Source organism: Triplophysa rosa, linkage group LG5, assembly GCF_024868665.1.
Source record: "Triplophysa rosa linkage group LG5, Trosa_1v2, whole genome shotgun sequence".
Lineage (NCBI taxonomy): Eukaryota > Metazoa > Chordata > Actinopteri > Cypriniformes > Nemacheilidae > Triplophysa > Triplophysa rosa.
Window position 1 is genome coordinate 2,367,506 of NC_079894.1, and position 26,133 is coordinate 2,393,638.

A 26,133-nucleotide genomic window follows, 5' to 3' on the forward strand; every position below is an offset into this window, starting at 1 on the left:
CTATACTTTATTGAACTTGATCAAATTAATTTAAAGTATATTTATTTTGCAAGGGAGGTCTAAAATGTTTCTTTAGTTATTTTAAAGCTTTGAGATCATCGAATAGTTTTATTTTTAAATAAAAACGAAGACTGACTGAAATATTTGATTAAGCACATTTTCCTTCATATTACTGTGTGTAATGCAACAGATGCGTGTGACGGGGCGTCATGTATAAAACTGTTGCATTCCTTATAAATCCTCATACATACAAATACACCGTTATGCAAATACGTAACATCATTACTTATTGTTCTAATTTGATTTAATGCCGATTTAAAACGGTCATATATTAAATTCTGCTCAGTTTGATGTTGTTACTGTACTACAAATAAAAGTTCCTAAAAGTAGTGAATTTGGGTAAAGTTACATGAAATGATCATAAAATAATATTTTACAAACAACCTCTGGATGGCTTTAAAACTTTAGATTTTCTCTCGACTTTGTGGCGAGACAGTGACACGGCTTTAACCGCATAACATTTTTTCATAAAAAACAGAATAAACCTTTGGAAAAAAAGTCACGTTTATTCAGTTTCTCAAGGCATCAAATTCTCAGAAAAAAATGACATCATTGATCAAAAACGATTTTCATTCATTCATCTCGCGTCAACAAACAGATGTTGCGTATGATTTATCATTCGGTTTTTAAAGCTCCAAAACTCTCGACTGGAAAACTGACGAGAAATGAAGGTCAGTGTTTTACTGCCAGACGGCTCGGTCAGATCAGGACTGAACCGACCGGATTATATTGCCAAACTAAAATATCAACATCGGACTCACAAAACTATTGCACATTCAGCACACAGGTTAACGCACGCACGCGCACACAGTCGTCACATTACTCTGAAACAAGGTTTAAACACTTAAAATCAACTCTTTAGGTTTGTGCGACACCCATGTTATAGTCAGAAGTCATCTGTAATTATAAAAACCATAACAAAAGAATATGAACAACAGACCAGACCGATTCAGACCAGACCAGTTCAAACCAATAAGACCCCTTACGTGGTTTTGCGCTTGTTTGATCTGCGAGCTTCGAATAAATTACTGTTGAAGTCAAGAGTGTTTGTGTAGCTCCAGTGCACGAGTCTTTCTCCGTTAAAGGGGAATGGATCACTTTGGTCGGCTTCAGTAGGTCGTCGCGGGCGCATCCCGCGGAGCGCTAAACAGAAGCTCCGCCTTCGAGCTGATGAAGTACGTCACCAACAGAGACAAGAGCAAGACGGCCACGCCCACCCCCAGAGTTAACATCTGTCAGGAATCAACAGAGATAACAACACGTCACAATAAAGCACACGTGATGCGTGTTCTTAGCGTGGTAAAGGTTATGTTTTACCTCGAGCTCTCGGCTGGCCACCAGGAAGATTCGAGCTCTGATGCTCTTCCAGCGAGACTCCGTCCATGTGGAGTAATCTCTCGAGCCGTACTCCAGCAGCTCGAAGGCGGGAGAGATGGCTTTAGACAGACGCACGGACGCTCGCACACAGAACGGATCCCTGCTGCTGTTGACCGAGAGTGGACCCGACACCCAGAAGTACGAGTACAACTGAAACAACACATTTAACGTGAGTGCAAGGCGTTCTGGGAAATATCTAGCTCTCGGTCTACATCAGACGACATCTTCGATCGGAACGCTTCATTCTGATTGGTCGTGTCATTCTGAATTTTGTTATTCTGAGTTCTGCGAGTCATCTTGACCAGCGCTACATATATTTGTTACAAATGTCAAATATTTCATCTTTAAGAGTTGACTCATGTGGCAATAAAATGGTTTGTGGAAAATAAAGTGACAGGAAGTGTCATCTTGTCTAGTTGCACAAGATGGCGCCGGTGAGCTTTTGGGACACCAGAGTCGGCAGGCCTGTCGGATAACCCTGTATGGGAAAAGGAAGATTTTGGGCCGGCAAATACGGGTGTTGCTCTGCCGACTCTGGCGTCCCAAATGCTCACCGGCGCCATCTTGTGCAACTAGCGAATTAATCGTTAAGATTTTTGTAGTACATGAAGATTTAATCATATATGATTTTGCCGTTGTGCAATGCATGTCAGAGCGAAATGAATGATCAGATGTTTTTCTCACATCTTTGTTCTCGGTGCTGATGTCGCTGGGGTTCTGACACTGCGTCTCTGTCAGGTTTGTCACGGTTCCCGTCAGGTTTGCCAGAATATACTGCACGAAGCGCGTCACGCTGTGAACCGGCCCGTGGACCCTCGGACCCAGACCGATGTAGAACTGAGGAGGACCAGAACCTTCACACAACACAAGAGGAGTTTTGATCAAGCACACATCAGTGATCCAGCGTCTGTGATTAAAGGCGGAAACGGCTCTTCTGAAGTTTAGTCACACAGATCTAAACTAATGTGATGTAGATGTGTGTAAACACAAGTGGATGAAAGTGTTTTCTTCATTCAAAACCACTGCAGCGTAATGAGCTGAGCTTTCGAGACACTCACTTAACAGTGAACTGTCCTTCTTCGTGACTTCTGGAGGCAGCAAAGACCTGAACCAGCTGTTATTCTTCTGAACCAGAAAACCATACAGCAACTGAGCAACCTGAGAGAGAGAAAACAACCTGATGCTTCCGATACATCTACACAACGATATATTATTATAGCCCTTTATTCTGCTTCTTAAATGTACACTCACCTAAAGGATTATTAGGAACACCATACTAATACGGTGTTTGACCCCCTTTCGCCTTCAGAACTGCCTTAATTCTACGTGGCATTGATTCAACAAGGTGCTGAAAGCATTCTTTAGAAATGTTGGCCCATATTGATAGGATAGCATCTTGCAGTTGATGGAGATTTGTGGGATGCACATCCAGGGCACGAAGCTCCCGTTCCACCACATCCCAAAGATGTTCTATCGGGTTGAGATCTGGTGACTGTGGGGGCCATTCTAGTACAGTGAACTCATTGTCATGTTCAAGAAACCAATTTGAAATGATTCGAGCTTTGTGACATGGTGCATTATCCTGCTGGAAGTAACCATTAGAGGATGGGTACATGGTGGTCATAAAGGGATGGACATGGTCAGAAACAATGCTCAGGTAGGCCGTGGCATTTAAACGATGCCCAATTGGCACTAAGGGGCCTAAAGTGTGCCAAGAAAACATCCCCCACACCATTACACCACCACCACCAGCCTGCACAGTGGTAACAAGGCATGATGGATCCATGTTCTCATTCTGTTTACGCCAAATTCTGACTCTACCATTTGAATGTCTCAACAGAAATCGAGACTCATCAGACCAGGCAACATTTTTCCAGTCTTCAACTGTCCAATTTTGGTGAGCTCGTGCAAATTGTAGCCTCTTTTTCCTATTTGTAGTGGAGATGAGTGGTACCCGGTGGGGTCTTCTGCTGTTGTAGCCCATCTGCCTCAAGGTTGTGCGTGTTGTGGCTTCACAAATGCTTTGCTGCATACCTCGGTTGTAACGAGTGGTTATTTCAGTCAAAGTTGCTCTTCTATCAGCTTGAATCAGTCGGCCCATTCTCCTCTGACCTCTAGCATCAACAAGGCATTTTCGCCCACAGGACTGCCGCATACTGGATGTTTTTCCCTTTTCACACCATTCTTTGTAAACCCTAGAAATGGTTGTGCGTGAAAATCCCAGTAACTGAGCAGATTGTGAAATACTCAGACCGGCCCGTCTGGCACCAACAACCATGCCACGCTCAAAATTGCTTAAATCACCTTTCTTTCCCATTCTGACATTCAGTTTGGAGTTCAGGAGATTGTCTTGACCAGGACCACACCCCTAAATGCATTGAAGCAACTGCCATGTGATTGGTTGATTAGATAATTGCATTAATGAGAAATTGAACAGGTGTTCCTAATAATCCTTTAGGTGAGTGTATATAATCTTTGTTTAAACTGTACTCTGTTTCTGTTTTTATATATTTACATACATTATACACCACTTTAAGTTGCACTACATACATCACACTTTATTTTATTACTATAATTATCTTTCTTTTCGTTTGTTACATATTTGCACTATTTGTACGCAGCCAATAAAGCACCCTTACATTGAATTGAAATTGAGAGAGAGAAGAGCGTACGAGAGAAAGTCAAGTTAGTTTAGTTGAACACAGTAAGTCATGCGAGTGTGTGTGTGTGTGTGTCATGTGACTCACAGTCTTGGGGTCGGCGGTGATGTTGCGCAACTCTCTCTGTTCTCCTCCGGCCTGCAAGTAAAGCGAGCGAGCGACTAGCGTGGCCACTTCAGCGAGAGACTGTAAGAGCGAACGAGAGAAAACAAACATTACCGAGTGAAATCAACACAACTGACCTCATAGCAATGCATTCTGGGATTGACTTAATACTCAGAAGACACTTAAATGTGATGTCTGACAGAAGGCAGAATAACTCTGTTATTGTAGGTGTCTCGCTACGGTTTGAAACAGGGCTGTGTTCAAAACCGTCATGAGCTCCCCATACAACGGCCTCCATATCGATTCCGCTGCACTTTTGAAATGAGCCAATTACACGCCTCAAATATTTCCTAACACTTCTCCCGTGTCGTGTTACGTATGGTATCGTGATGCGCATCGTATCTTGAAGTTGAGATCGATCGAGATTGTTCCTCGCAAGGCAATTATTCATAAAAACCTGCCAGCCCGAATCAAACCTTCTGCACGCCACGTAATGCGAAAATAAGCTACGGTTCACCACATGCCAGTCAAAAGGAAATCAGAATGATGTTTAAAGGACAAAACGGACACACGGTCACTATGGCAACAGACGTGTTGTGGTACCTTGGCTGTGTCGGTCTCATACTGCATCTGCTTGTCTGGACTCAGACCGGACGGATACGTCACATTCAGATTTACAGCGCTGTCGTATAAACTCTCGTAGTATCTGTTGACAGACGCCGGACGTGAGCTCGTCTGATGAGTGAACAAGACAAACCAACTACATATTTACACTTATTTCATGCGTGATGTCACACCTGTTGTTGAAAGCTGATTGGTGGTCTGTCAGCACGAGTCCTGGGATCTGTTTGGCACGCAGGAAGCGCTGGAATGAGGACGGCGGTAACGCTTGAGAGACACTCGGCTCAGCCAATGAGAGATTCAGATCAGCGCCGACAGACTTCATGCTTTCCACTAGAACCGACACCTGAGCGAGAGAGAGAGAGAGAGATGCTGGATGAGATGTTCATTGACAAAGAAACACACAGTCTGTCTTCTGTTCACACACCTCATCACCCACACTGCCGTTGCCACGGGATACAGGGTCAGAGTGCATCCACAGGTCCCGCCCACTGCGCAGCCCCACCTACAAACAGACAGGAGTCAGTTCAGATACATGTGATAAAAAGTATTTGAGAAAGCTGCTTTTTATTTTTTATTCTGCCGTCTATTGAGTGCTGTGGCCTCTTGTATTACGAGTGTTCATGTGTGTGTGTGTGTGTGTGTGTGTGTGTGTGTTCATGTGCAGTGATGTATAAAGCACCTAAAGTAATACTTGAGTAAAAGTACAAATATCTCGCTAGCCAATGACTTTGGTAGAAGTGAAAGTGACCTTTTAGAATATGACTTGAGTAAAAGTCACACATGTTTATAGCTTGACTTTATAACAGGATAGAGTTCCTCCCACCCCAATATGATCCCTCTAAGAGAACAAAATCACAACAGATCTGTCCGGCCCTTACGTCTGTCTTTCCTCTCATTTCCCTCACAGTAACAACGCAGTCATTGATCTTCATTGAAACTGAAAGAATGGCTGTTTATCTTTAAAAGCAGCAGCACATTAAAACCTTGCGTTGAAATGAATCGCCGAGAGCACCTTTTTGCACTTGCACATTAGCTTTAACCAATGATTAGTTCAGCATCGTCATGGTGACCGGATCACCCACTTATCTATTTCACTTCTGTTTCTATATGCTTTTATTTTGTAGTAACTAGCATGCTTAGGGGAAATGTATCAGAGTAAAAGTTTACATTTTGTTCAGGAAATGTGTGGAGTAAAAGTAAAAGTCTGCAGAAATATAAAGACTCGAGTAAAGTACGCATACTACCAAAAAAGACTAAAGTACCGTACGTAAGTATTTTCACTTTGTTACATTACAACACTGTTCATGCGTGCGTGCGCGATCACACACCTGGCCGATCTCCAGCATGGAGTGCACGTTATTCAAGTCCATAACAAACTCATTTCTCTGCATGTCAAACACCATCTTGGAGCTGCCGATGTAGTCGAAAGCCTCCTGCGAGACACAGACGATCAGACGCGGTTACACACACAAACCCCAACACATGCTGAATGAAAGGACAGAGCGCTCACCCCCTGGAAGAAAGTGAAGAAGATACTTCGAGGAGGCGGGGTTTCTCGAGTGACAGGAAAGAGAGCTTGAATGGCGGCCAGCAGGGTGACGATTCCAGACACGGCCCCCTCGCCCGCTGGAGCCTTTTCCCAGAAAAACGATCTTCCATCCAGCTACAGACAAACACAAAACTACATCCTCACCTTCTGAAGTATATCAGCAAAGGGCCAGGAGAATATAACCGCGTTGTAAGTCGTGTGTGTGGGTATGAAGAGGTTTGCTCACTCTGGTTGCAGCGATGACAAATGTCTCGTTCTGGATGTGACCCTTGGCGCTGTTGTTGAGGGGTCCGGTGGACGTCCAGACATTAAAATCGTTCAAGGGATCGCACAGAACTTCTGACGGGACACAGAGACAAAAATGAGACAGTCATGAAGTTATAAACCCAACACAAACTCTGTGTGTGCGTGCGTGCGTGCGTGCGTGTACCCGGGTTGATGCTGAATCTGTTCTGCAGATCGGTGCGTCTCATGCAGGTGACGGTGTCGGTCACGGCGTGCATGTGTGAGAAGAGCTGCATGGCACACAGCGGATACTGAGGAGCGCTTCCATTCACACGCGTGTTATGATCCTCGTAACACTTCAACACACACAAGCACAAACCTGAAGATCTATGAATTCACTCCAAACACAAGAATGTACAGAAGACACACACACCTTACGGATGACCTCCGTCTGATTCTCATCGTTCAGAGCAAACACAGGAAAACCAAAGTCTTCATATGACAGTCCGTTCCCCAGAGGATTCCACAGCGTCACGTTACAGTCTGCATACGCCGGACCGTATCTCGCCGAATACACACCTGACACACATCCACACACAACTCAATTTAATCTGTCATGTCATTATGTCTATTACAGTTTTCACATTCATCTATGCTGACTGTGAGTTTCTATTCTTTTCTTGAATTAAACCAAGTGTTCAGTCCATTACATGTCAAATCATTCTACCCATCTGAGCATAACGCACACACACACACGCGCACATGCACACACACACACGCGCGCACGCACACAGACCTGTGTTCTGGTTGGGGCAGGTCGTGTGAGGTGAGAATCCGTCAGCTGGGTCTGTTTTTGACACAATAACAGCGACTCCAGCCACCCTGGATGAGTTCTTCATTCTCAGCATGACAGATCTACAGGAAGACACGCAGATAGACACAGACAGACACACTCAACTCAACTCAACTTTATTTATATAGCTCTTTCTACAATTGTCATTGTTACAAAGCAGCTGTACATGAGACATATTGACTATAAGCAAAACAATTCAAGTTGGACCTGTAAACACAAGAAAAAGGTGAAAACACAGAAGACACACACACCCACATACAAAACACTCCACACACACAATATGCACACGTACCAACACACATAGACACACACACACACACACACACATGTACACACGCGCGCACACACACACACACACACACACACACACGCAGTGAGAGCACACATTTAAGATAAAGGAGAGAGAAGCACAGGTCAAATATAACAGACTATAAATTCCTATATTAATGAAGTAAAACTTTCAAATTCCAAATACAAAGAGACAGACAGACAGGTGTAAAAGTACCTGTTAAAGAAGGCCGTTTCCATGACAACCATGTATGGAGGATGTGGTCCTGTACTGAGAATCCAGTGCAGGTCAGATTCCGTCTCCAGCACATGCAGAACACCCGTGTCTCCCGATATAGACGCTGAGAAAGACGAAAGCAACACAGAGGTCATCGGTCGCTGAAAGCTCTGAATGTGACAAATCATATCTGAACCACCTTCAAAAAGTCAACATGTGAAGGGGTCTTAAATACTAAAGCCACCGTTGACAGATTTAAAGCTGAGAGAGACACTTACACTGACAGCCGATCTGATGCGTGGCGTTCAGCAGTCGGACACACGGGACCGTATCGTTCAGTTCAACATAAATCTTCTGTTCTACTGAACTGCTGCTCACACCTGCACACACACCAGACCACACATTCAACACCTGCTAAACCAGCACAACATTCCCCATATATTCAGCACACCACCTTCTGGAATCCAGAGCTGTGATCATCCGTCTCATCTGAGAAAACTGCATCAATAATGTTGTCCAGATGATGTGCCAGTTTGTCTCTTGCAAGATTGATTTGATTTATTCTCACGTTACAGAATCATTTCAACTAGTTTTGCAAGATACCAAAATCACTCAAATATCACAAAGGTGTGCATTTGATGAAGGATTGTATTACTTTATGTATAGTCAAAGTGTTCGGTAGACCGCAGAGACACATGTCGTGCTCGATAAATGACACGTTTGATCATGAACATCATTTAAGTTGATTTGACAAGCTGTACGGATTGTTGCATCTCATTTTGCATTTCACATTATTTAACATGGCATCACATTTTTCTTCAATATTGTGTGGCCCTAATTTCTGCTAAATGACTAAATGTCACTTAAGCTCCACAAATACCGCCTGTATTTATGTATTTATTTAAATAACAGTATAATAAATGTGATAAAGACTGACTAGTGACTATTCAATACAACCTTTAGAGACGACAACAACATTTATTTAAACAAAATCTTGTGTTTTTAACGCATACTTTATAGCTAAAGGGACACTTCACTCAAAAATGAATATTCTGTCACCTTCGAGACAAATCTGTATAAATGTCTTTGTTCTGATGAAAACCGAGAAAGATATTTGGAAGAATGTTTGCAAGCAGACAGATTTTGCTCCCCATTGACTCCCTTTATCATTTATTTGTTCTGTTGAACACAAAAGAAGATATTTTGAAGAATGTAGGACAGCAAACAGTTCTGGGGCACTTTTGAATATCATTGTGTTTTTTCCTACTATGGGAGTCAAAATCTGTCCGGTTATGAGCATTCTTCCAAATATCTTTCTCTGTGTTCATCAGAACAAAGACATTTATACAGATTTGTCTCGAAGGTGAGGAAATGATGACAGAATATTCATTTTTGGGTGAAGTGTCCCTTTAAAAGAACTCTGATACTCACCAAACACTTGATTATATTACAAACTCAAAGGCTTTGTGGTCTATATTACTTTCGTTATAATCGGAATGCGCCGGAGTTGCATTGTTCTGTTCTGGACACCTGAAAACAACACGACTGAGAAAGACACGCCAATTAAGCAATAATTCTTCAGTATTGTTATATCACGTAATTCTTCTTTAATGTAAATATTACGCGGACTCTTTTATTAACAAGTTACTTTATTTATACGCGAGGAATGAAAAAGTGAATATTATTCATCGTCCAATAATGACGCGCACTCATATTTAAAAACAAAACGATGACATTAATACTCACATGTGTAAAATAAAGCAGTAACTATCAGTCTGATCGCGTTTATGGACTTTAAATTCTCCATCTTCCTCATATAAAGATCACCAACATTAAACCAGAGCAGTGCGTGTTTACTTCCGCTTCCGCTTTCTTCTTCTGCGCGCGAGGTTCGTCACCGGCAGCGCGCCACAGCGACACCAGAGTTACTCAGCGGCTTTGGCGACACCAAAAAAAGTCGAATGGGATGGAAAAATGCCTAAGTTTGAACGTTTAATAAAAATCTAAATGTTCAAGCTCAGGAGCAAAAAACCGAAACAGCTGTTTATTAAGTACAATGACTTCTGTGTTTATTTCTGTAGACTAATTTTTACTTTTTATTAATTGTATTTTCTCATATATTTGTTTTACCCCTTACATGTATGGTTATATGTTGTACTCTTGTATGTATAATGTTCTGTTCTATTCAAATGACATGAAAACACAGCGACACCCAGCGACGGCACCGCCGTATTACCGCACGTGTAAGACTGACCCATATGGTTATGGCTATCAGATTATTTTAAAACGTTTATTCAACAAACAAGTAATTAAACATTTCGCTTTGTAGGCCATTTGAGTATTTTAAACATGTATTAAAACACGCTTCATTCACATACAAATACAAACACATCAACTTCATTAACCCACACAGAGAGTGAATGATTCTTTTTATTAAGATAACTACATTTGTGTGAATGTTTGTGAATATATTCATGTGAATCCATATCAGCCTACAACATCTAGTTTTTAGCCATCTGCCTCTAGTGTATTGTAAACCACGAATAACACATATGCTGTTTGCAGTAAGCACTGTTATATAGGCCATGTATGACAATAGAAGAAGACTTTACAAATTCTCAAAAAGCCACCAGAAATAATTTCAATGATAAGATTTTTCAGCAATCATCTCTGACGTGCCAACATACAGCTGGAAAAGATACGATCAGGATGATGCAGAAAATGATTGTGTGTGTTATTATTGAATGGTGCACCGGGTCAGTGCTGCGATCTTTAAACCCACGGGTAAAATGAAAGCTCCCTCTCCAACCAAACTGAGCATGTGGAGTAAAATCTGTGCGGCCAACCCGACTTCTGCTACAACTGGAGCGGCAGGGAAGAGGAAGGCCAGGAGCACAGGTGAAAGTGTCCCGATCCCAACTCCTAACATCAGGAGACTGAGGTGCTGAATCATTTTGGTGTAATAATGTGAATTGGTCTCGTCCTGACTCGCTCTCCTCTGCTGCTCTTCTGCTATCCACAGATCTATATTCATCTTTTCATTCTGCTCTCGCTTCTCTCGCTCTCTCTCCTCCATCTCAAGTCTTCTGAGGTTCTTCTGCTCCATCTCCAGAGATGCTCGCATCCGCGTGAGTCGTTCTGGGATGGGATGCACATTCTGTTCTTCTTTCTTTATATCAGTCTCTATGCGTTCGATCCTGCCTCGGACGCGCTTCTTCATCTTCTCCGAGTCTTGTGTGTCTCCTCTCACGTCCGCAGTCAACGCAGCCCAGCGATCGTCGGCCTCTCTCTGCACCTCTTCTTTTATCTTCATGGTTCTTCTCTCATAGATGATGCTCTGGGCCTTCAGCACGACCTCTGTCACGGGATTACTGAAGGGCACGTTGGCGTTCTGAAGGAGCAGCTCATCTACTCTCTGCAGGAGTCGAGAGACCTGATCTGGTTTCTCTGGATCTTTGTTGTCCAAAGCCACGTAACGCTTTCCAAACATTTCCACCAGTTCTTGAACCTTCGGATTTTGTTGTGAAATGAACTCCTCGATGGAGGTTTCCTGAAGTACGTCTGCGTGTGAGAAGACGATGATGGTGTGATTGGTGATGTCGTTCTGAAACATCTCGCGAATCATCTCCACGGTCCTCTGTTGCTCCTGCGTGTAACGTTCTATCGGTATGACGAGCAGAAACGCGTGAGGACCGGGCAAACACAAACTTAGACAGTGTATCAGTTCACTTCGAAGTTCTTCAGTTGTGAGCTCTGTGTCAAACAGACCGGGTGTGTCGACCAGCAGAAGATTTCGTCCCTCCACTGTTCCACGCGCTCTCTTACATTCTTTGGTGACGGATCCCATGCTCACTTCAGCATCGAAACGCCGGACACCCAAGATTGTGTTTCCTGACGCGCTTTTACCTGCACCTGTTTTACCCAGCAGGACCAGACGCACTTCATGTTGTGAGGGGCTTTCATCACGTGTCTCCATCTTAACGGGCTCTTCTGGGTTTTTGCACTGTCTGTGTCTGTAACGGTGAGCAGTGGCTGGCCTTCTCGGTCCTGATGAGAAAGAATATCAATATATTAACACTTACAGAAAACCAACACATCTTTTTGATATTAACCTTACTTTCCCCAGACAGAAATAAGTTCCTCTCGTTATCTCATGTCTTCTCTCAAGCTTCAAAGGAGATCTCAGCAATGTCTCAGATTGTGTTGAGTGACTTCACACCAGACGTTGAAGTCTACAGTCCGATGAGTCCAGACATCACTTATACTCATGTGTATTAGAGCTGGGTAAAACATGAATCGATCTTCAATTTAAAGAAACCGTATCGATTCGGGAAATCCCCGAATCGATTCTTAACCCTCGACCTCTCCTCGGGGTCAATATGACCCCAATCACGTTTTTCTTAGTTAAAAAAATGGTTTCCTTCATCTCAGTGGAATAAGATTTTGTGACTTTTTGTATCTATATTCACATAAAAAACTGGGCTTGATTCGGTTGTTCTGAAGGTATGTAAAAAAGAAATTCATTAATCTGGTATTTGGGGTCAATATGACCCCAATTGAAAATGAATGGGAAATGCGAAAAAATAAAAATAATTTCATTTGTAAAGCAAAAAAAATCAACAAATCCGGCATACATCAAAGTTTTCTTTTTAAAATATAATCAGTTAGTATGTTTTGTTTAGATTTAGTTTACGAGGACACAGGAAGTGTGTTTAAGTTGTTATACACATGTCAAAACACACATTTGAAAACTATGCAAACTCACACACACGTCTGGTTTACTATCTCTGCATGCACACACACACGCACGCACACACACGCACACGCACGCACACACACACACACACGTCTGGTTTACTATCTCTGCATGCACACACACACACACGCACGCACGCACACACACACACACACACGCACGCACACGCACGCACACACACACGCACGCACACACACACGCACGCACACACACACCTCCACAGGGGCCAGGGAGATCTTCAGCAGCACGAGTAACAAAGCTGACGTTTCAAAATGCATCAAAAACTACAAAAATAATTTGATTTTTTATCTCTTTTCTAACATTTATATATACATAAATTCACTAAATGTATCACAAAAGTTGTGATACGAGCAGTTGACCACATCCAGTGAAATGAATGGCTCTCTATGGCCCTCCGCTGGTCAAAACAATTTCTGCAATTACTGTAATTCTTTTAGGTTTATCTCTAATCAGCAGATGGCAGAATTCTACACCTAAGACCTAGCTCAATATCCAGAAAAAACGCAAATTAAATTTGGATAATCATTTAAGTGTTTTTTTTTCCACATTTCAAGCTAATGGTATTATTGAGGAATGTTATGTTAAATAGGTACAAAAGTACTTCACATCGCCCAACATTAATGTATAGATGAGAAGTAAACAAAAAATATGATATATTATTTGTATTATTAAAATGTGTCTATCTTTTACAATTACTTCATCAATTGTCATACTGACCCCAAATACCAGCAGTGTAAACAGGAAACGAGGAGCGTATGAGGGTCAATGCACGTGCCTCAGAGAATATTATCTGTATTTCGCCTCTCGTCCAGAGGATGGCGCCATTATTCAAGTTGAATTTTGAAATCTGTTTTATTTCTTAAACGTGTTTCAAGTTGTTCATTTACATTTAAATGTGGATTCCATGTCTACAAAACGAATACTTTAATGAAATACTGATCAATATTGAATCGAAATCGTATCGAATTGAAACCATATAAATAAGAATCGGTCTCAAATCCCCGCCCTAATTTGTATCCACTTTATCCCTCTAAATCTAAGGGGAAATCTTTTGGCTCAGGCTGCTTCAAAACACGATAGACCGTGGCCCTGTCCCAAATGGCGCACTTCATGTGGACTTGCGGTCTCGTGGACTTAAATTGCGCGTTCTCGCCAAGTCTACGAGTCTGTAGGGTGTCCCATTGGTCTTTTTAGCGCTCAGAAGTCTGCTCGCGAGCGCCTCCTTTGTGCCCTCGACAAGGTCTTCGGCGAAGCCCGCATTGACGCAGACTCCACTGAAGTCCCCTACCCAGGAATCCTTGCGAACGCTCAATCACAGAACGGATGGGAGGAGTGTCGTGGATGTCAGACATATACGTAAACATATCTCTTTGTTGATTTTTAAGACATTTTATAAGTTTATTAATATAACTGACAAAATGGTCTTGTTTTTGGATTGTGATACTGGTTCTTTGGAAATAGATAATATTCTTAAAATTCTTATTCTACTTGGAAAATACCATATACATAAAGCAAAATTTTTGTCAATTGTACCAAATGTAGATTGTTTTCCACAGATATAAAGAATTTGTTGATTCTTTAATATTATTACGCAACAATAGCAAAGCTGTTAAGACATCTGGGCTACTGGATAAAATTCTTAATGTTTTAGATGTATAACTGATGTGTTGTTTTGTTTTGGTTATTTGCATTGTGCAATTTTGCACTATTACATATTGTAATTTACCCTATTGATAAAAATATATATATACGTCAACATGATACATTTTTAAATGTATGTTTTGATAAAATTCAATTTTTAAATTAGTTACTTATTCGTATTATTGCTTATTTATTTTCTATTAAGCCAGCTATTCAAGAATAAAAACTTTTAATGCAGTGCATTTTCTCACTTAAGGTAATAAGCCATGTTTTGTTGTAGATTTATATCTAGTTGTCTCTGGACTCTGTAAAGCTGAGCAACACAGATTCTGTATTATAGAGAAATATTAAATAACAACATATATGCATATTAAGAACACATTAATACAAATTAATGCATATACATTCATGACGTCATGACAAATGAATGCATTACAAACTTAAGTATCTATTGTATAATGCTCGGGTGGCATATCAACATATGAAATACAGAACAATAAAAACCGGCAGCTCCAGTCCCAAATAACAACAGTGGGACAACAAGTGGTCGACTTCACGCGGCGCTGCGCAGACTGATCAGTGAATGACAACAAAGTACCGCGAGAGAGATTAGAAAGCACCGCTTGCTCTTTCCGGTGTGATGACCTCAAGTCTGCCCCAAAATGCACTCCCATGTACCCTTGTGGACTCGTGCCTAGTGCCCTATAGGTCTGCACTTCCTGACGTCACCAAGTGTGGACTCAGAGGAGGTCCACAAGACCGGAGTGTGTCATTTGGGACAGGGCCCGTATCTGGCACATGGTGTGCTGACGTCATGACAACAGTGTGCATTTCTATCTAAACATCGCGAGTTATACGTTTATACTTAAGTACAATAAAGATCTAGTACTTTTTACTTTAAGTTAAATCAAACTAAAAGGAATAGAGTAATATTTTATCATCTAGTTTTACACGGGTTTTTGATGTGTGTACTCGTCCACTGCTGTTGTGTAACGTTAACCATTCGTCATCTTATGTAGAATCTGTAATCTTTTAGTGTAGAAAATGAGTTTACAGATCAGAAGTGTGGGTGTGTCAGTGAAAACGTGTAGACAAGTTTCCATTTGCTCTCTCGTTGATGCCTAGGAGAAATAATTGCGATATTAAAGAGATAATGTGTCATTTATTTCTTATGGGATAGGCTACACTAAAACAGTTTAGAACCACGAGTATTTGTTTTGTAGCAGGAGCGTGAAGAGAACGTGTGGTGACAAAGACTTTAAGAAAGAAATAAAAAACCGATGTCACGTGGAGCAAAATGTGTTTTCATTAAAAAAAAATCTTAAAACGAAGTTTTTACATTATTGGAAACTAATTCGGCCCTAAATTACCAACAGAATGTACGCGATATATAGATTACATATAAATAGAATCATTCACATTATTACATTCAATAATAAACGTATATTTTTCCTTTAAGGAATAAATAATGCTCAGATTACCTTGCTTTGACATGTTTTCCAGTCTGTCCGGTCGAGCGCTTCGGTGAATTGAAGTTTAGTGTTTCAGAAGGGCAGGACTGAGAGAAACGAAACCGGAAGTCATAAACATGATTTCTTACTCTAAATTAAATAAAGCAAACAAACAAACAGAATTGGAAATACTAACTTGATACGATTTGAATGATCTGGAGATTATTTTATGATTAAAGTTTTCCATTGGAATGAAGTTGGTGAGGAGCCTGATCGTCCTGTCCTGTCAATCATGATTCCAGCGTTTCGCCTTCATTCTCCAGGCTTTGATAGATTTTTAATTCAATAAATTGTTATATAGAGTGCAAAACAAATCCAACGCTTTTGTGAATTCAAGTTCAAGCATTAGAACTGTTTTGATAAGTTTCTTATATTGTTTTTATTTGAAAGGGTTTCAAAGTACATTTTCAGTTGTTCTTGTCAAAATAATAAAACGATTACGGACTTAATTATTTTCTCCTGCTCGTGTACCTTAAGTCTGATTTTGGTTAAGACTAGAGAAGCAGGTTTTACACATGAATGACATCATGTAACTTCTAACACCCCATTTAAACTAATGTTGTGAATCCAACAAGGCCGTTATAAACACATTTTTGTGCGTTTCCAGTACATTACCAGTATTCTGTCTGAACAAATCAAAACAACATGTGTATAAACATACAGGGAAAAATAAATCTAAATTCAATGAAAGAACAACCAATTCTCAACCCTTTTAAACATCAATTACATCATTTAGTACAAATTCAACACTTACAAACTTAAATTGACTCTTTTATCTTGACCTTTTAACCCTTGTGCATTAATTAAAAAAACCTCACACTTGAGTGACACAAAAATGTCCATGTCCAAAATCCCTCATAAAATGATTATATACCTGCATTCAAATTTGTTCAACTTTGACTAACTTGAATTTTTTAACCAGATCATAACTACCAAACATTCATTCACAGCCAGGGCCGGATTATCCAATGGGCATTATGAGCACAGGCCCCGGGGCCCATGTGCACCTGGGGTCCACACACGGGAGAGAAAAACATTTCCGAATTTTCCCCCCGTTTTTTTTTCAGTTAATGACACCACAAAACGTATAAGCAATAAAAAGCACAGATTTTTTTATCTAACCAGAATGATATAATTGGTCAAGAGTGCACGTAACAACGCCAGCGCGTAACCCAGCATAACGTTAGAATCAAGCGGACTTTTGAAGTAGTTGTCGTAGTTCAAAATGAGTGAGAGAAGTGGCTGTAGTAAACGTAAACGAAAAAGAGGAGAGGGAGGCATCTTTATTAAGAAATGTGCCGACTATTCAAACGTTCTTCAAACGGAGCCAGGAGGAGAATCAGGGTGAAGAAGTTGTGAAAGATGACAAGCAAGCTAACCAGGGTCAGGGACCGAAGGAGGCTAACGTTAGTGTTAGCGGCGCAGCACAACTGGAGGTCGAGGCTAGTTTTACCAGTGGAGGCTGCGGAGCACAACCAGAGAGTGTTAGCGGTGGAGCGGGAGCACAACCAGAGGTCGAGGCCAGTGTTAGCGGTGGAGCGGGAGCACAACCAGAGGTCGAGGCCAGTGTTAGCGGTGGAGCGGGAGCACAACCAGAGGTCGAGGCCAGTGTTAGCGGTGGAGCGGGAGCACAACCAGAGGTCGAGGCCAGTGTTAGCGGTGGAGCGGGAGCACAACCGGAGGCCGGCAAGGCTAGTGTTAGCGGCGCAGCACAACTGGGGGCCGAGGCAAGCTGTACCAGCAAGAGCAGCAGCTGCAGCGCACAGTGGATTTATCAGGTGTCTGACCCGGTGTTGTGGGGGGCAGTCAACGAAGATGCTCGCGCTGTCCTTATCGATCGTGGACCTGCTGCCTTTCATAACAGAAGGAGCAAATATCTAGCCTCAACCCGAGGTGGGGGTTTAGGTGGTAAGGTACACTCCCTCACTAATGATCTGCTTAGCTGTCAACTCCTAAATGGGGAAAAAGTTCCCAGAGATTGGATCATCTATTCGCCATCCACAGGTAATATTTTTTGCTTTGCCTGTATGCTTTTATCAACTAAGAAAAATTAATTTGTTAGTGGTTTTTCTGACTGGAAACACCCCGAACGTGTGCGGGAGCATGAGAAAAGCACAGAGCACTGTAACTGCATGTTAGCATTGCTTTGGCGCTCATCTATCACAGGAAGCGGGACTGTGAATGCTAAACTAGTGCAACAGTTGGAGGGAGAGAAACGGCACTGGCGGGAGGTGCTCAAGCGGGTTGTGGCTGTCATTACATTTTTAAGTGAAAGAGGGCTACCTTTCCGTGGCAACGATGAAGTACTTGGGTCACCACACAATGGTAACTTTCTTGGCATTCTGGAGGTCATCTCTCAGTTTGATCCTTTTCTCGCTGAGCACATTAATAAGTATGGACAGAAGGGAAGGGGCAGCACATCCTACCTTTCATCTACTATTTGCGAGGATTTGATAAAGCAAATGGGCGACAAAATAAAAGCTACCATAGCGGCAGAGATACAACAGGCTAAATATTTTTCTGTGATAGTAGACTCTACTCCTGACCTGTCACATACTGACCAGCTGACATTCATTTTTAGATTTGTGAGTAAAGAAGGTAAAATAATCGAACGATTTGTTGACTTTGAACCAATTGAGAGTCACACAGGGGAGAGTCTGGCTAACACTGTAATGACTTTGCTTGACAGTTTCAGCTTAGATATTGCAAACTGCAGAGGCCAAGAATATGATAATGCCAGCAATATGTCAGGGCGTTATAACGGGCTGCAGGCTCACTTGAAGAAAAAAAATCCATTAATCCATTACATACCATGCGCAGCACATTCTCTCAATTTGGTGGGTGTCAACAGTATAGAAGGCAGCTGTCAAGATGCAAGTAAGTTCTTTGACCTCATGCAGTCCCTATATGCCTTTTGTGCAGGTTCCACTCATAGATGGAACATATTCTTCAATAATGCAAACATCAAGCTAGACATGACATTGAAATCGCTGTCATCAACACGTTGGAGTTGCCGTGCAGATGCCTCTAAAGCCCTTTGTGGAAATTATGCAAAAATCAGGGAAATACTTCCGAGCATATCGTCTGATACAGGAGAAAAACGTGACACACGCAGTGAGGCAGCAGCACTGTGCTCAAAATTGGGCACTCTTGAGGCACAGTTTTGGCACTGTATCTTAAGCAGATTCAAAGTGACAAGTGAGTCATTACAAAAGGCTGACATGGAATTGATGACTGCAATTCATCTGTTTGAGTCTTTGAGATCATGGGTTGTATCACTTCGAGACCAATTTGACCATTTTGAAACAGCTGCAAAGAACGTTCCCGGTGTGTGCCAGTCATATAAAGATGAACTGCAGCGGGTCAAAAAGCGCAAAGTGTTTTCAGATGAATCTACAGAGCATGAAGTAACTCTGAAAGGCCGGGAGCGATACCAGGTAGAAACATTCAATGTCATTATTGACAAGCTAGTCAGCTGTTTAGACCATAGAGTGGATGCATAACGGAACATTAATAACAGGTTTGGGATTCTACTGAACATGCAATCTAAGGATTTGCCCACTGTTCGCAAACAAGCTGATGTGCTCTGCGCTTCATATCGTTCTGATTTAGATCAGGACCCCAATGTGTTTGTAGCCCTACGTATTTTTTTGACAATGCCGGTTACAAACTGTGAAGGAGAAAGATCATTTTCACAGATGGCAAGAATTAAAAATGAACTCAGAACAAAGCAAACACAACAGCGCCTCAGTGCACTGTCACTAATGGCCATTGAATCTCAGCTGGTCAGAGATTTGGACTTTGATGACATTGTAACTGAGTTTGTTAACAGAAAAGCCAGGAAGAAGTATTTCTAAGGGGAAGAGAGCCCCTGAGGAGGAGAGAGAGAAAGACAGACACAGCCCCTGAGAAGGAAAGAGAAAGACAGACAGCCCCTGAGGAGGGGAGAGACAGACAGACAGCCCCTGAGGAGGGGAGAGACAGACAGAGACAGCCCCTGAGAAGGAAAGAGAAAGACAGACAGCCCCTGAGGAGGGGAGAGACAGACAGACACAGCCCCTGAGAAGGAAAGAGAAAGACAGACAGCCCCTGAGGAGGGGAGAGACAGACAGACAGCCCCTGAGGAGGGGAGAGACAGACAGAGACAGCCCCTGAGGAGGGGAGAGACAGACAGAGACAGCCCCTGAGGAGGGGAGAGACAGACAGAGACAGCCCCTGAGGAGGGGAGAGACAGACAGAGACAGCCCCTGAGGAGGGGAGAGACAGACAGAGACAGCCCCTGAGGAGGGGAGAGACAGACAGAGACAGCCCCTGAGGAGGGGAGAGACAGACAGAGACAGCCCCTGAGGAGGGGAGAGACAGACAGAGACAGCCCCTGAGGAGGGGAGAGACAGACAGAGACAGCCCCTGAGGAGGGGAGAGACAGACAGAGACAGCCCCTGAGGAGGGGAGAGACAGACAGAGACAGCCCCTGAGGAGGGGAGAGACAGACAGAGACAGCCCCTGAGGAGGGGAGAGACAGACAGAGACAGCCCCTGAGGAGGGGAGAGACAGACAGAGACAGCCCCTGAGGAGGGGAGAGACAGACAGAGACAGCCCCTGAGGAGGGGAGAGACAGACAGAGACAGCCCCTGAGGAGGGGAGAGACAGACAGAGACAGCCCCTGAGGAGGGGAGAGACAGACAGAGACAGCCCCTGAGGAGGGGAGAGACAGACAGAGACAGCCCCTGAGGAGGGGAGAGACAGACAGAGACAGCCCCTGAGGAGGGGAGAGACAGACAGAGACAGCCCCTGAGGAGGGGAGAGACAGACAGAGACAGCCCCTGAGGAGGGGAGAGACAGACAGAGACAGCCCCTGAGGAGGGGAGAGACAGACAGAGACAGCCCCTGAGGAGGGGAGAGACAGACAGAGACAGCCCCTGAGGAGGGGAGAGACAGACAGAGACAGCCCCTGAGGAGGGGAGAGACAGACAGAGACAGCCCCTGAGGAGGGGAGAGACAGACAGAGACAGCCCCTGAGGAGGGGAGAGACAGACAGAGACAGCCCCTGAGGAGGGGAGAGACAGACAGAGACAGCCCCTGAGGAGGGGAGAGACAGACAGAGACAGCCCCTGAGGAGGGGAGAGACAGACAGAGACAGCCCCTGAGGAGGGGAGAGACAGACAGAGACAGCCCCTGAGGAGGGGAGAGACAGACAGAGACAGCCCCTGAGGAGGGGAGAGACAGACAGAGACAGCCCCTGAGGAGGGGAGAGACAGACAGAGACAGCCCCTGAGGAGGGGAGAGACAGACAGAGACAGCCCCTGAGGAGGGGAGAGACAGACAGAGACAGCCCCTGAGGAGGGGAGAGACAGACAGAGACAGCCCCTGAGGAGGGGAGAGACAGACAGAGACAGCCCCTGAGGAGGGGAGAGACAGACAGAGACAGCCCCTGAGGAGGGGAGAGACAGACAGAGACAGCCCCTGAGGAGGGGAGAGACAGACAGAGACAGCCCCTGAGGAGGGGAGAGACAGACAGAGACAGCCCCTGAGGAGGGGAGAGACAGACAGAGACAGCCCCTGAGGAGGGGAGAGACAGACAGAGACAGCCCCTGAGGAGGGGAGAGACAGACAGAGACAGCCCCTGAGGAGGGGAGAGACAGACAGAGACAGCCCCTGAGGAGGGGAGAGACAGACAGAGACAGCCCCTGAGGAGGGGAGAGACAGACAGAGACAGCCCCTGAGGAGGGGAGAGACAGACAGAGACAGCCCCTGAGGAGGGGAGAGACAGACAGAGACAGCCCCTGAGGAGGGGAGAGACAGACAGAGACAGCCCCTGAGGAGGGGAGAGACAGACAGAGACAGCCCCTGAGGAGGGGAGAGACAGACAGAGACAGCCCCTGAGGAGGGGAGAGACAGACAGAGACAGCCCCTGAGGAGGGGAGAGACAGACAGAGACAGCCCCTGAGGAGGGGAGAGACAGACAGAGACAGCCCCTGAGGAGGGGAGAGACAGACAGAGACAGCCCCTGAGGAGGGGAGAGACAGACAGAGACAGCCCCTGAGGAGGGGAGAGACAGACAGAGACAGCCCCTGAGGAGGGGAGAGACAGACAGAGACAGCCCCTGAGGAGGGGAGAGACAGACAGAGACAGCCCCTGAGGAGGGGAGAGACAGACAGAGACAGCCCCTGAGGAGGGGAGAGACAGACAGAGACAGCCCCTGAGGAGGGGAGAGACAGACAGAGACAGCCCCTGAGGAGGGGAGAGACAGACAGAGACAGCCCCTGAGGAGGGGAGAGACAGACAGAGACAGCCCCTGAGGAGGGGAGAGACAGACAGAGACAGCCCCTGAGGAGGGGAGAGACAGACAGAGACAGCCCCTGAGGAGGGGAGAGACAGACAGAGACAGCCCCTGAGGAGGGGAGAGACAGACAGAGACAGCCCCTGAGGAGGGGAGAGACAGACAGAGACAGCCCCTGAGGAGGGGAGAGACAGACAGAGACAGCCCCTGAGGAGGGGAGAGACAGACAGAGACAGCCCCTGAGGAGGGGAGAGACAGACAGAGACAGCCCCTGAGGAGGGGAGAGACAGACAGAGACAGCCCCTGAGGAGGGGAGAGACAGACAGAGACAGCCCCTGAGGAGGGGAGAGACAGACAGAGACAGCCCCTGAGGAGGGGAGAGACAGACAGAGACAGCCCCTGAGGAGGGGAGAGACAGACAGAGACAGCCCCTGAGGAGGGGAGAGACAGACAGAGACAGCCCCTGAGGAGGGGAGAGACAGACAGAGACAGCCCCTGAGGAGGGGAGAGACAGACAGAGACAGCCCCTGAGGAGGGGAGAGACAGACAGAGACAGCCCCTGAGGAGGGGAGAGACAGACAGAGACAGCCCCTGAGGAGGGGAGAGACAGACAGAGACAGCCCCTGAGGAGGGGAGAGACAGACAGAGACAGCCCCTGAGGAGGGGAGAGACAGACAGAGACAGCCCCTGAGGAGGGGAGAGACAGACAGAGACAGCCCCTGAGGAGGGGAGAGACAGACAGAGACAGCCCCTGAGGAGGGGAGAGACAGACAGAGACAGCCCCTGAGGAGGGGAGAGACAGACAGAGACAGCCCCTGAGGAGGGGAGAGACAGACAGAGACAGCCCCTGAGGAGGGGAGAGACAGACAGAGACAGCCCCTGAGGAGGGGAGAGACAGACAGAGACAGCCCCTGAGGAGGGGAGAGACAGACAGAGACAGCCCCTGAGGAGGGGAGAGACAGACAGAGACAGCCCCTGAGGAGGGGAGAGACAGACAGAGACAGCCCCTGAGGAGGGGAGAGACAGACAGAGACAGCCCCTGAGGAGGGGAGAGACAGACAGAGACAGCCCCTGAGGAGGGGAGAGACAGACAGAGACAGCCCCTGAGGAGGGGAGAGACAGACAGAGACAGCCCCTGAGGAGGGGAGAGACAGACAGAGACAGCCCCTGAGGAGGGGAGAGACAGACAGAGACAGCCCCTGAGGAGGGGAGAGACAGACAGAGACAGCCCCTGAGGAGGGGAGAGACAGACAGAGACAGCCCCTGAGGAGGGGAGAGACAGACAGAGACAGCCCCTGAGGAGGGGAGAGACAGACAGAGACAGCCCCTGAGGAGGGGAGAGACAGACAGAGACAGCCCCTGAGGAGGGGAGAGACAGACAGAGACAGCCCCTGAGGAGGGGAGAGACAGACAGAGACAGCCCCTGAGGAGGGGAGAGACAGACAGAGACAGCCCCTGAGGAGGGGAGAGACAGACAGAGACAGCCCCTGAGGAGGGGAGAGACAGACAGAGACAGCCCCTGAGGAGGGGAGAGACAGACAGAGACAGCCCCTGAGGAGGGGAGAGACAGACAGAGACAGCCCCTGAGGAGGGGAGAGACAGACAGAGACAGCCCCTGAGGAGGGGAGAGACAGACAGAGACAGCCCCTGAGGAGGGGAGAGACAGACAGAGACAGCCCCTGAGGAGGGGAGAGACAGACAGAGACAGCCCCTGAGGAGGGGAGAGACAGACAGAGACAGCCCCTGAGGAGGGGAGAGACAGACAGAGACAGCCCCTGAGGAGGGGAGAGACAGACAGAGACAGCCCCTGAGGAGGGGAGAGACAGACAGAGACAGCCCCTGAGGAGGGGAGAGACAGACAGAGACAGCCCCTGAGGAGGGGAGAGACAGACAGAGACAGCCCCTGAGGAGGGGAGAGACAGACAGAGACAGCCCCTGAGGAGGGGAGAGACAGACAGAGACAGCCCCTGAGGAGGGGAGAGACAGACAGAGACAGCCCCTGAGGAGGGGAGAGACAGACAGAGACAGCCCCTGAGGAGGGGAGAGACAGACAGAGACAGCCCCTGAGGAGGGGAGAGACAGACAGAGACAGCCCCTGAGGAGGGGAGAGACAGACAGAGACAGCCCCTGAGGAGGGGAGAGACAGACAGAGACAGCCCCTGAGGAGGGGAGAGACAGACAGAGACAGCCCCTGAGGAGGGGAGAGACAGACAGAGACAGCCCCTGAGGAGGGGAGAGACAGACAGAGACAGCCCCTGAGGAGGGGAGAGACAGACAGAGACAGCCCCTGAGGAGGGGAGAGACAGACAGAGACAGCCCCTGAGGAGGGGAGAGACAGACAGAGACAGCCCCTGAGGAGGGGAGAGACAGACAGAGACAGCCCCTGAGGAGGGGAGAGACAGACAGAGACAGCCCCTGAGGAGGGGAGAGACAGACAGAGACAGCCCCTGAGGAGGGGAGAGACAGACAGAGACAGCCCCTGAGGAGGGGAGAGACAGACAGAGACAGCCCCTGAGGAGGGGAGAGACAGACAGAGACAGCCCCTGAGGAGGGGAGAGACAGACAGAGACAGCCCCTGAGGAGGGGAGAGACAGACAGAGACAGCCCCTGAGGAGGGGAGAGACAGACAGAGACAGCCCCTGAGGAGGGGAGAGACAGACAGAGACAGCCCCTGAGGAGGGGAGAGACAGACAGAGACAGCCCCTGAGGAGGGGAGAGACAGACAGAGACAGCCCCTGAGGAGGGGAGAGACAGACAGAGACAGCCCCTGAGGAGGGGAGAGACAGACAGAGACAGCCCCTGAGGAGGGGAGAGACAGACAGAGACAGCCCCTGAGGAGGGGAGAGACAGACAGAGACAGCCCCTGAGGAGGGGAGAGACAGACAGAGACAGCCCCTGAGGAGGGGAGAGACAGACAGAGACAGCCCCTGAGGAGGGGAGAGACAGACAGAGACAGCCCCTGAGGAGGGGAGAGACAGACAGAGACAGCCCCTGAGGAGGGGAGAGACAGACAGAGACAGCCCCTGAGGAGGGGAGAGACAGACAGAGACAGCCCCTGAGGAGGGGAGAGACAGACAGAGACAGCCCCTGAGGAGGGGAGAGACAGACAGAGACAGCCCCTGAGGAGGGGAGAGACAGACAGAGACAGCCCCTGAGGAGGGGAGAGACAGACAGAGACAGCCCCTGAGGAGGGGAGAGACAGACAGAGACAGCCCCTGAGGAGGGGAGAGACAGACAGAGACAGCCCCTGAGGAGGGGAGAGACAGACAGAGACAGCCCCTGAGGAGGGGAGAGACAGACAGAGACAGCCCCTGAGGAGGGGAGAGACAGACAGAGACAGCCCCTGAGGAGGGGAGAGACAGACAGAGACAGCCCCTGAGGAGGGGAGAGACAGACAGAGACAGCCCCTGAGGAGGGGAGAGACAGACAGAGACAGCCCCTGAGGAGGGGAGAGACAGACAGAGACAGCCCCTGAGGAGGAGAGAGACAGACAGAGACAGCCCCTGAGGAGGGGAGAGACAGACAGAGACAGCCCCTGAGGAGGAGAGAGACAGACAGAGACAGCCCCTGAGGAGGAGAGAGACAGACAGAGACAGCCCCTGAGGAGGGGAGAGACAGACAGAGACAGCCCCTGAGGAGGGGAGAGACAGACAGAGACAGCCCCTGGAGAGCAGAGGAGAGGACCAAAAGAATATCTGGAGACAGGAGAAGAGAGACAAATCGGAAGGAAATGTTAACAGGTGTGTGTGTGTGTGTGTGTGTATGTTTGTGTGTGAATTATGGAAGAATCTGATTATTAGATAGATTGGTAAAGGTGAGGCAGTACTGTATGTGCTTGCATATGCCAGTGAGTTACACTACGCATGCAGGGAAATGTCTTGATATTGTTGCTGCTTGTCCAGAAAAGCATTGTTGAAATCAATGTTGTTTACGGGGGGGTAGGGGGGCCCAACAGTACGTTGTGCC

General features: G+C 46.6%; 3 protein-coding genes across 5 annotated transcripts; 1 reads left to right on the forward strand and 2 right to left on the reverse strand.

Annotated features, from left to right (window-relative positions):
* Positions 1-525: 525 nt before the first annotated feature.
* On the reverse strand, positions 526-9,837 carry ncstn (nicastrin). 2 transcript variants are annotated; one of them, XM_057332977.1, is made up of 17 exons: positions 9,705-9,837; positions 8,237-8,338; positions 7,959-8,082; positions 7,397-7,515; positions 7,034-7,179; positions 6,806-6,956; positions 6,602-6,711; positions 6,337-6,489; positions 6,155-6,259; positions 5,251-5,328; positions 5,000-5,169; positions 4,806-4,908; positions 4,185-4,283; positions 2,496-2,595; positions 2,122-2,291; positions 1,378-1,587; positions 526-1,292 (listed from the first exon to the last, which is right to left on the reverse strand). In XM_057332977.1, the coding sequence occupies exons 1-17, from the start codon at positions 9,772-9,774 to the stop codon at positions 1,170-1,172; spliced, it is 2,133 nt and encodes a 710-aa protein (XP_057188960.1). In that variant the 5' UTR covers positions 9,775-9,837; the 3' UTR covers positions 526-1,169. The 2 variants fall into 2 exon arrangements, with proteins under 2 accessions (XP_057188960.1, XP_057188959.1); XM_057332976.1 differs by having other exon boundaries at positions 6,602-6,714; positions 9,705-9,836.
* Positions 9,838-10,293: 456 nt separating this feature from the next.
* Positions 10,294-16,138, reverse strand: LOC130553818 (GTPase IMAP family member 4). Of its 2 annotated transcripts, XM_057332983.1 has the most exons (3): positions 16,024-16,138; positions 15,858-15,934; positions 10,294-12,005 (listed from the first exon to the last, which is right to left on the reverse strand). In XM_057332983.1, the coding sequence occupies exons 2-3, from the start codon at positions 15,868-15,870 to the stop codon at positions 10,696-10,698; spliced, it is 1,323 nt and encodes a 440-aa protein (XP_057188966.1). In that variant the 5' UTR covers positions 15,871-15,934; positions 16,024-16,138; the 3' UTR covers positions 10,294-10,695. The 2 variants fall into 2 exon arrangements, with proteins under 2 accessions (XP_057188966.1, XP_057188965.1); XM_057332982.1 differs by lacking the exon at positions 16,024-16,138 and having other exon boundaries at positions 15,858-15,982.
* Positions 16,139-18,013: 1,875 nt separating this feature from the next.
* On the forward strand, positions 18,014-20,109 carry LOC130553816 (zinc finger MYM-type protein 1-like). Its single transcript, XM_057332981.1, has one exon. It carries the CDS (start codon positions 18,020-18,022, stop codon positions 19,388-19,390), a length of 1,371 nt encoding a protein of 456 aa, XP_057188964.1. The 5' UTR covers positions 18,014-18,019; the 3' UTR covers positions 19,391-20,109.
* Positions 20,110-26,133: the final 6,024 nt, after the last annotated feature.

What these genes read in the sequence shown, in the direction of transcription:
- LOC130553816 (XM_057332981.1), top strand. Translation starts at nt 18,020, where the DNA reads ATGTTAGCATTGCTTTGGCGCTCATCTATCACAGGAAGCGGGACTGTG.
- ncstn (XM_057332976.1), bottom strand. Translation starts at nt 9,774, where the DNA reads ATGAGGAAGATGGAGAATTTAAAGTCCATAAACGCGATCAGACTGATA. An exon ending in TTGTCATCGCTGCAACCAGA is followed by an intron (nt 6,490 to 6,601) that starts GTGAGCAAACCT and finishes GTTTGTCTGTAG; the next exon opens with CTGGATGGAAGATCGTTTTT. An exon ending in GAAGGACAGTTCACTGTTAA is followed by an intron (nt 2,292 to 2,495) that starts GTGAGTGTCTCG and finishes TGTTGTGTGAAG; the next exon opens with GTTCTGGTCCTCCTCAGTTC.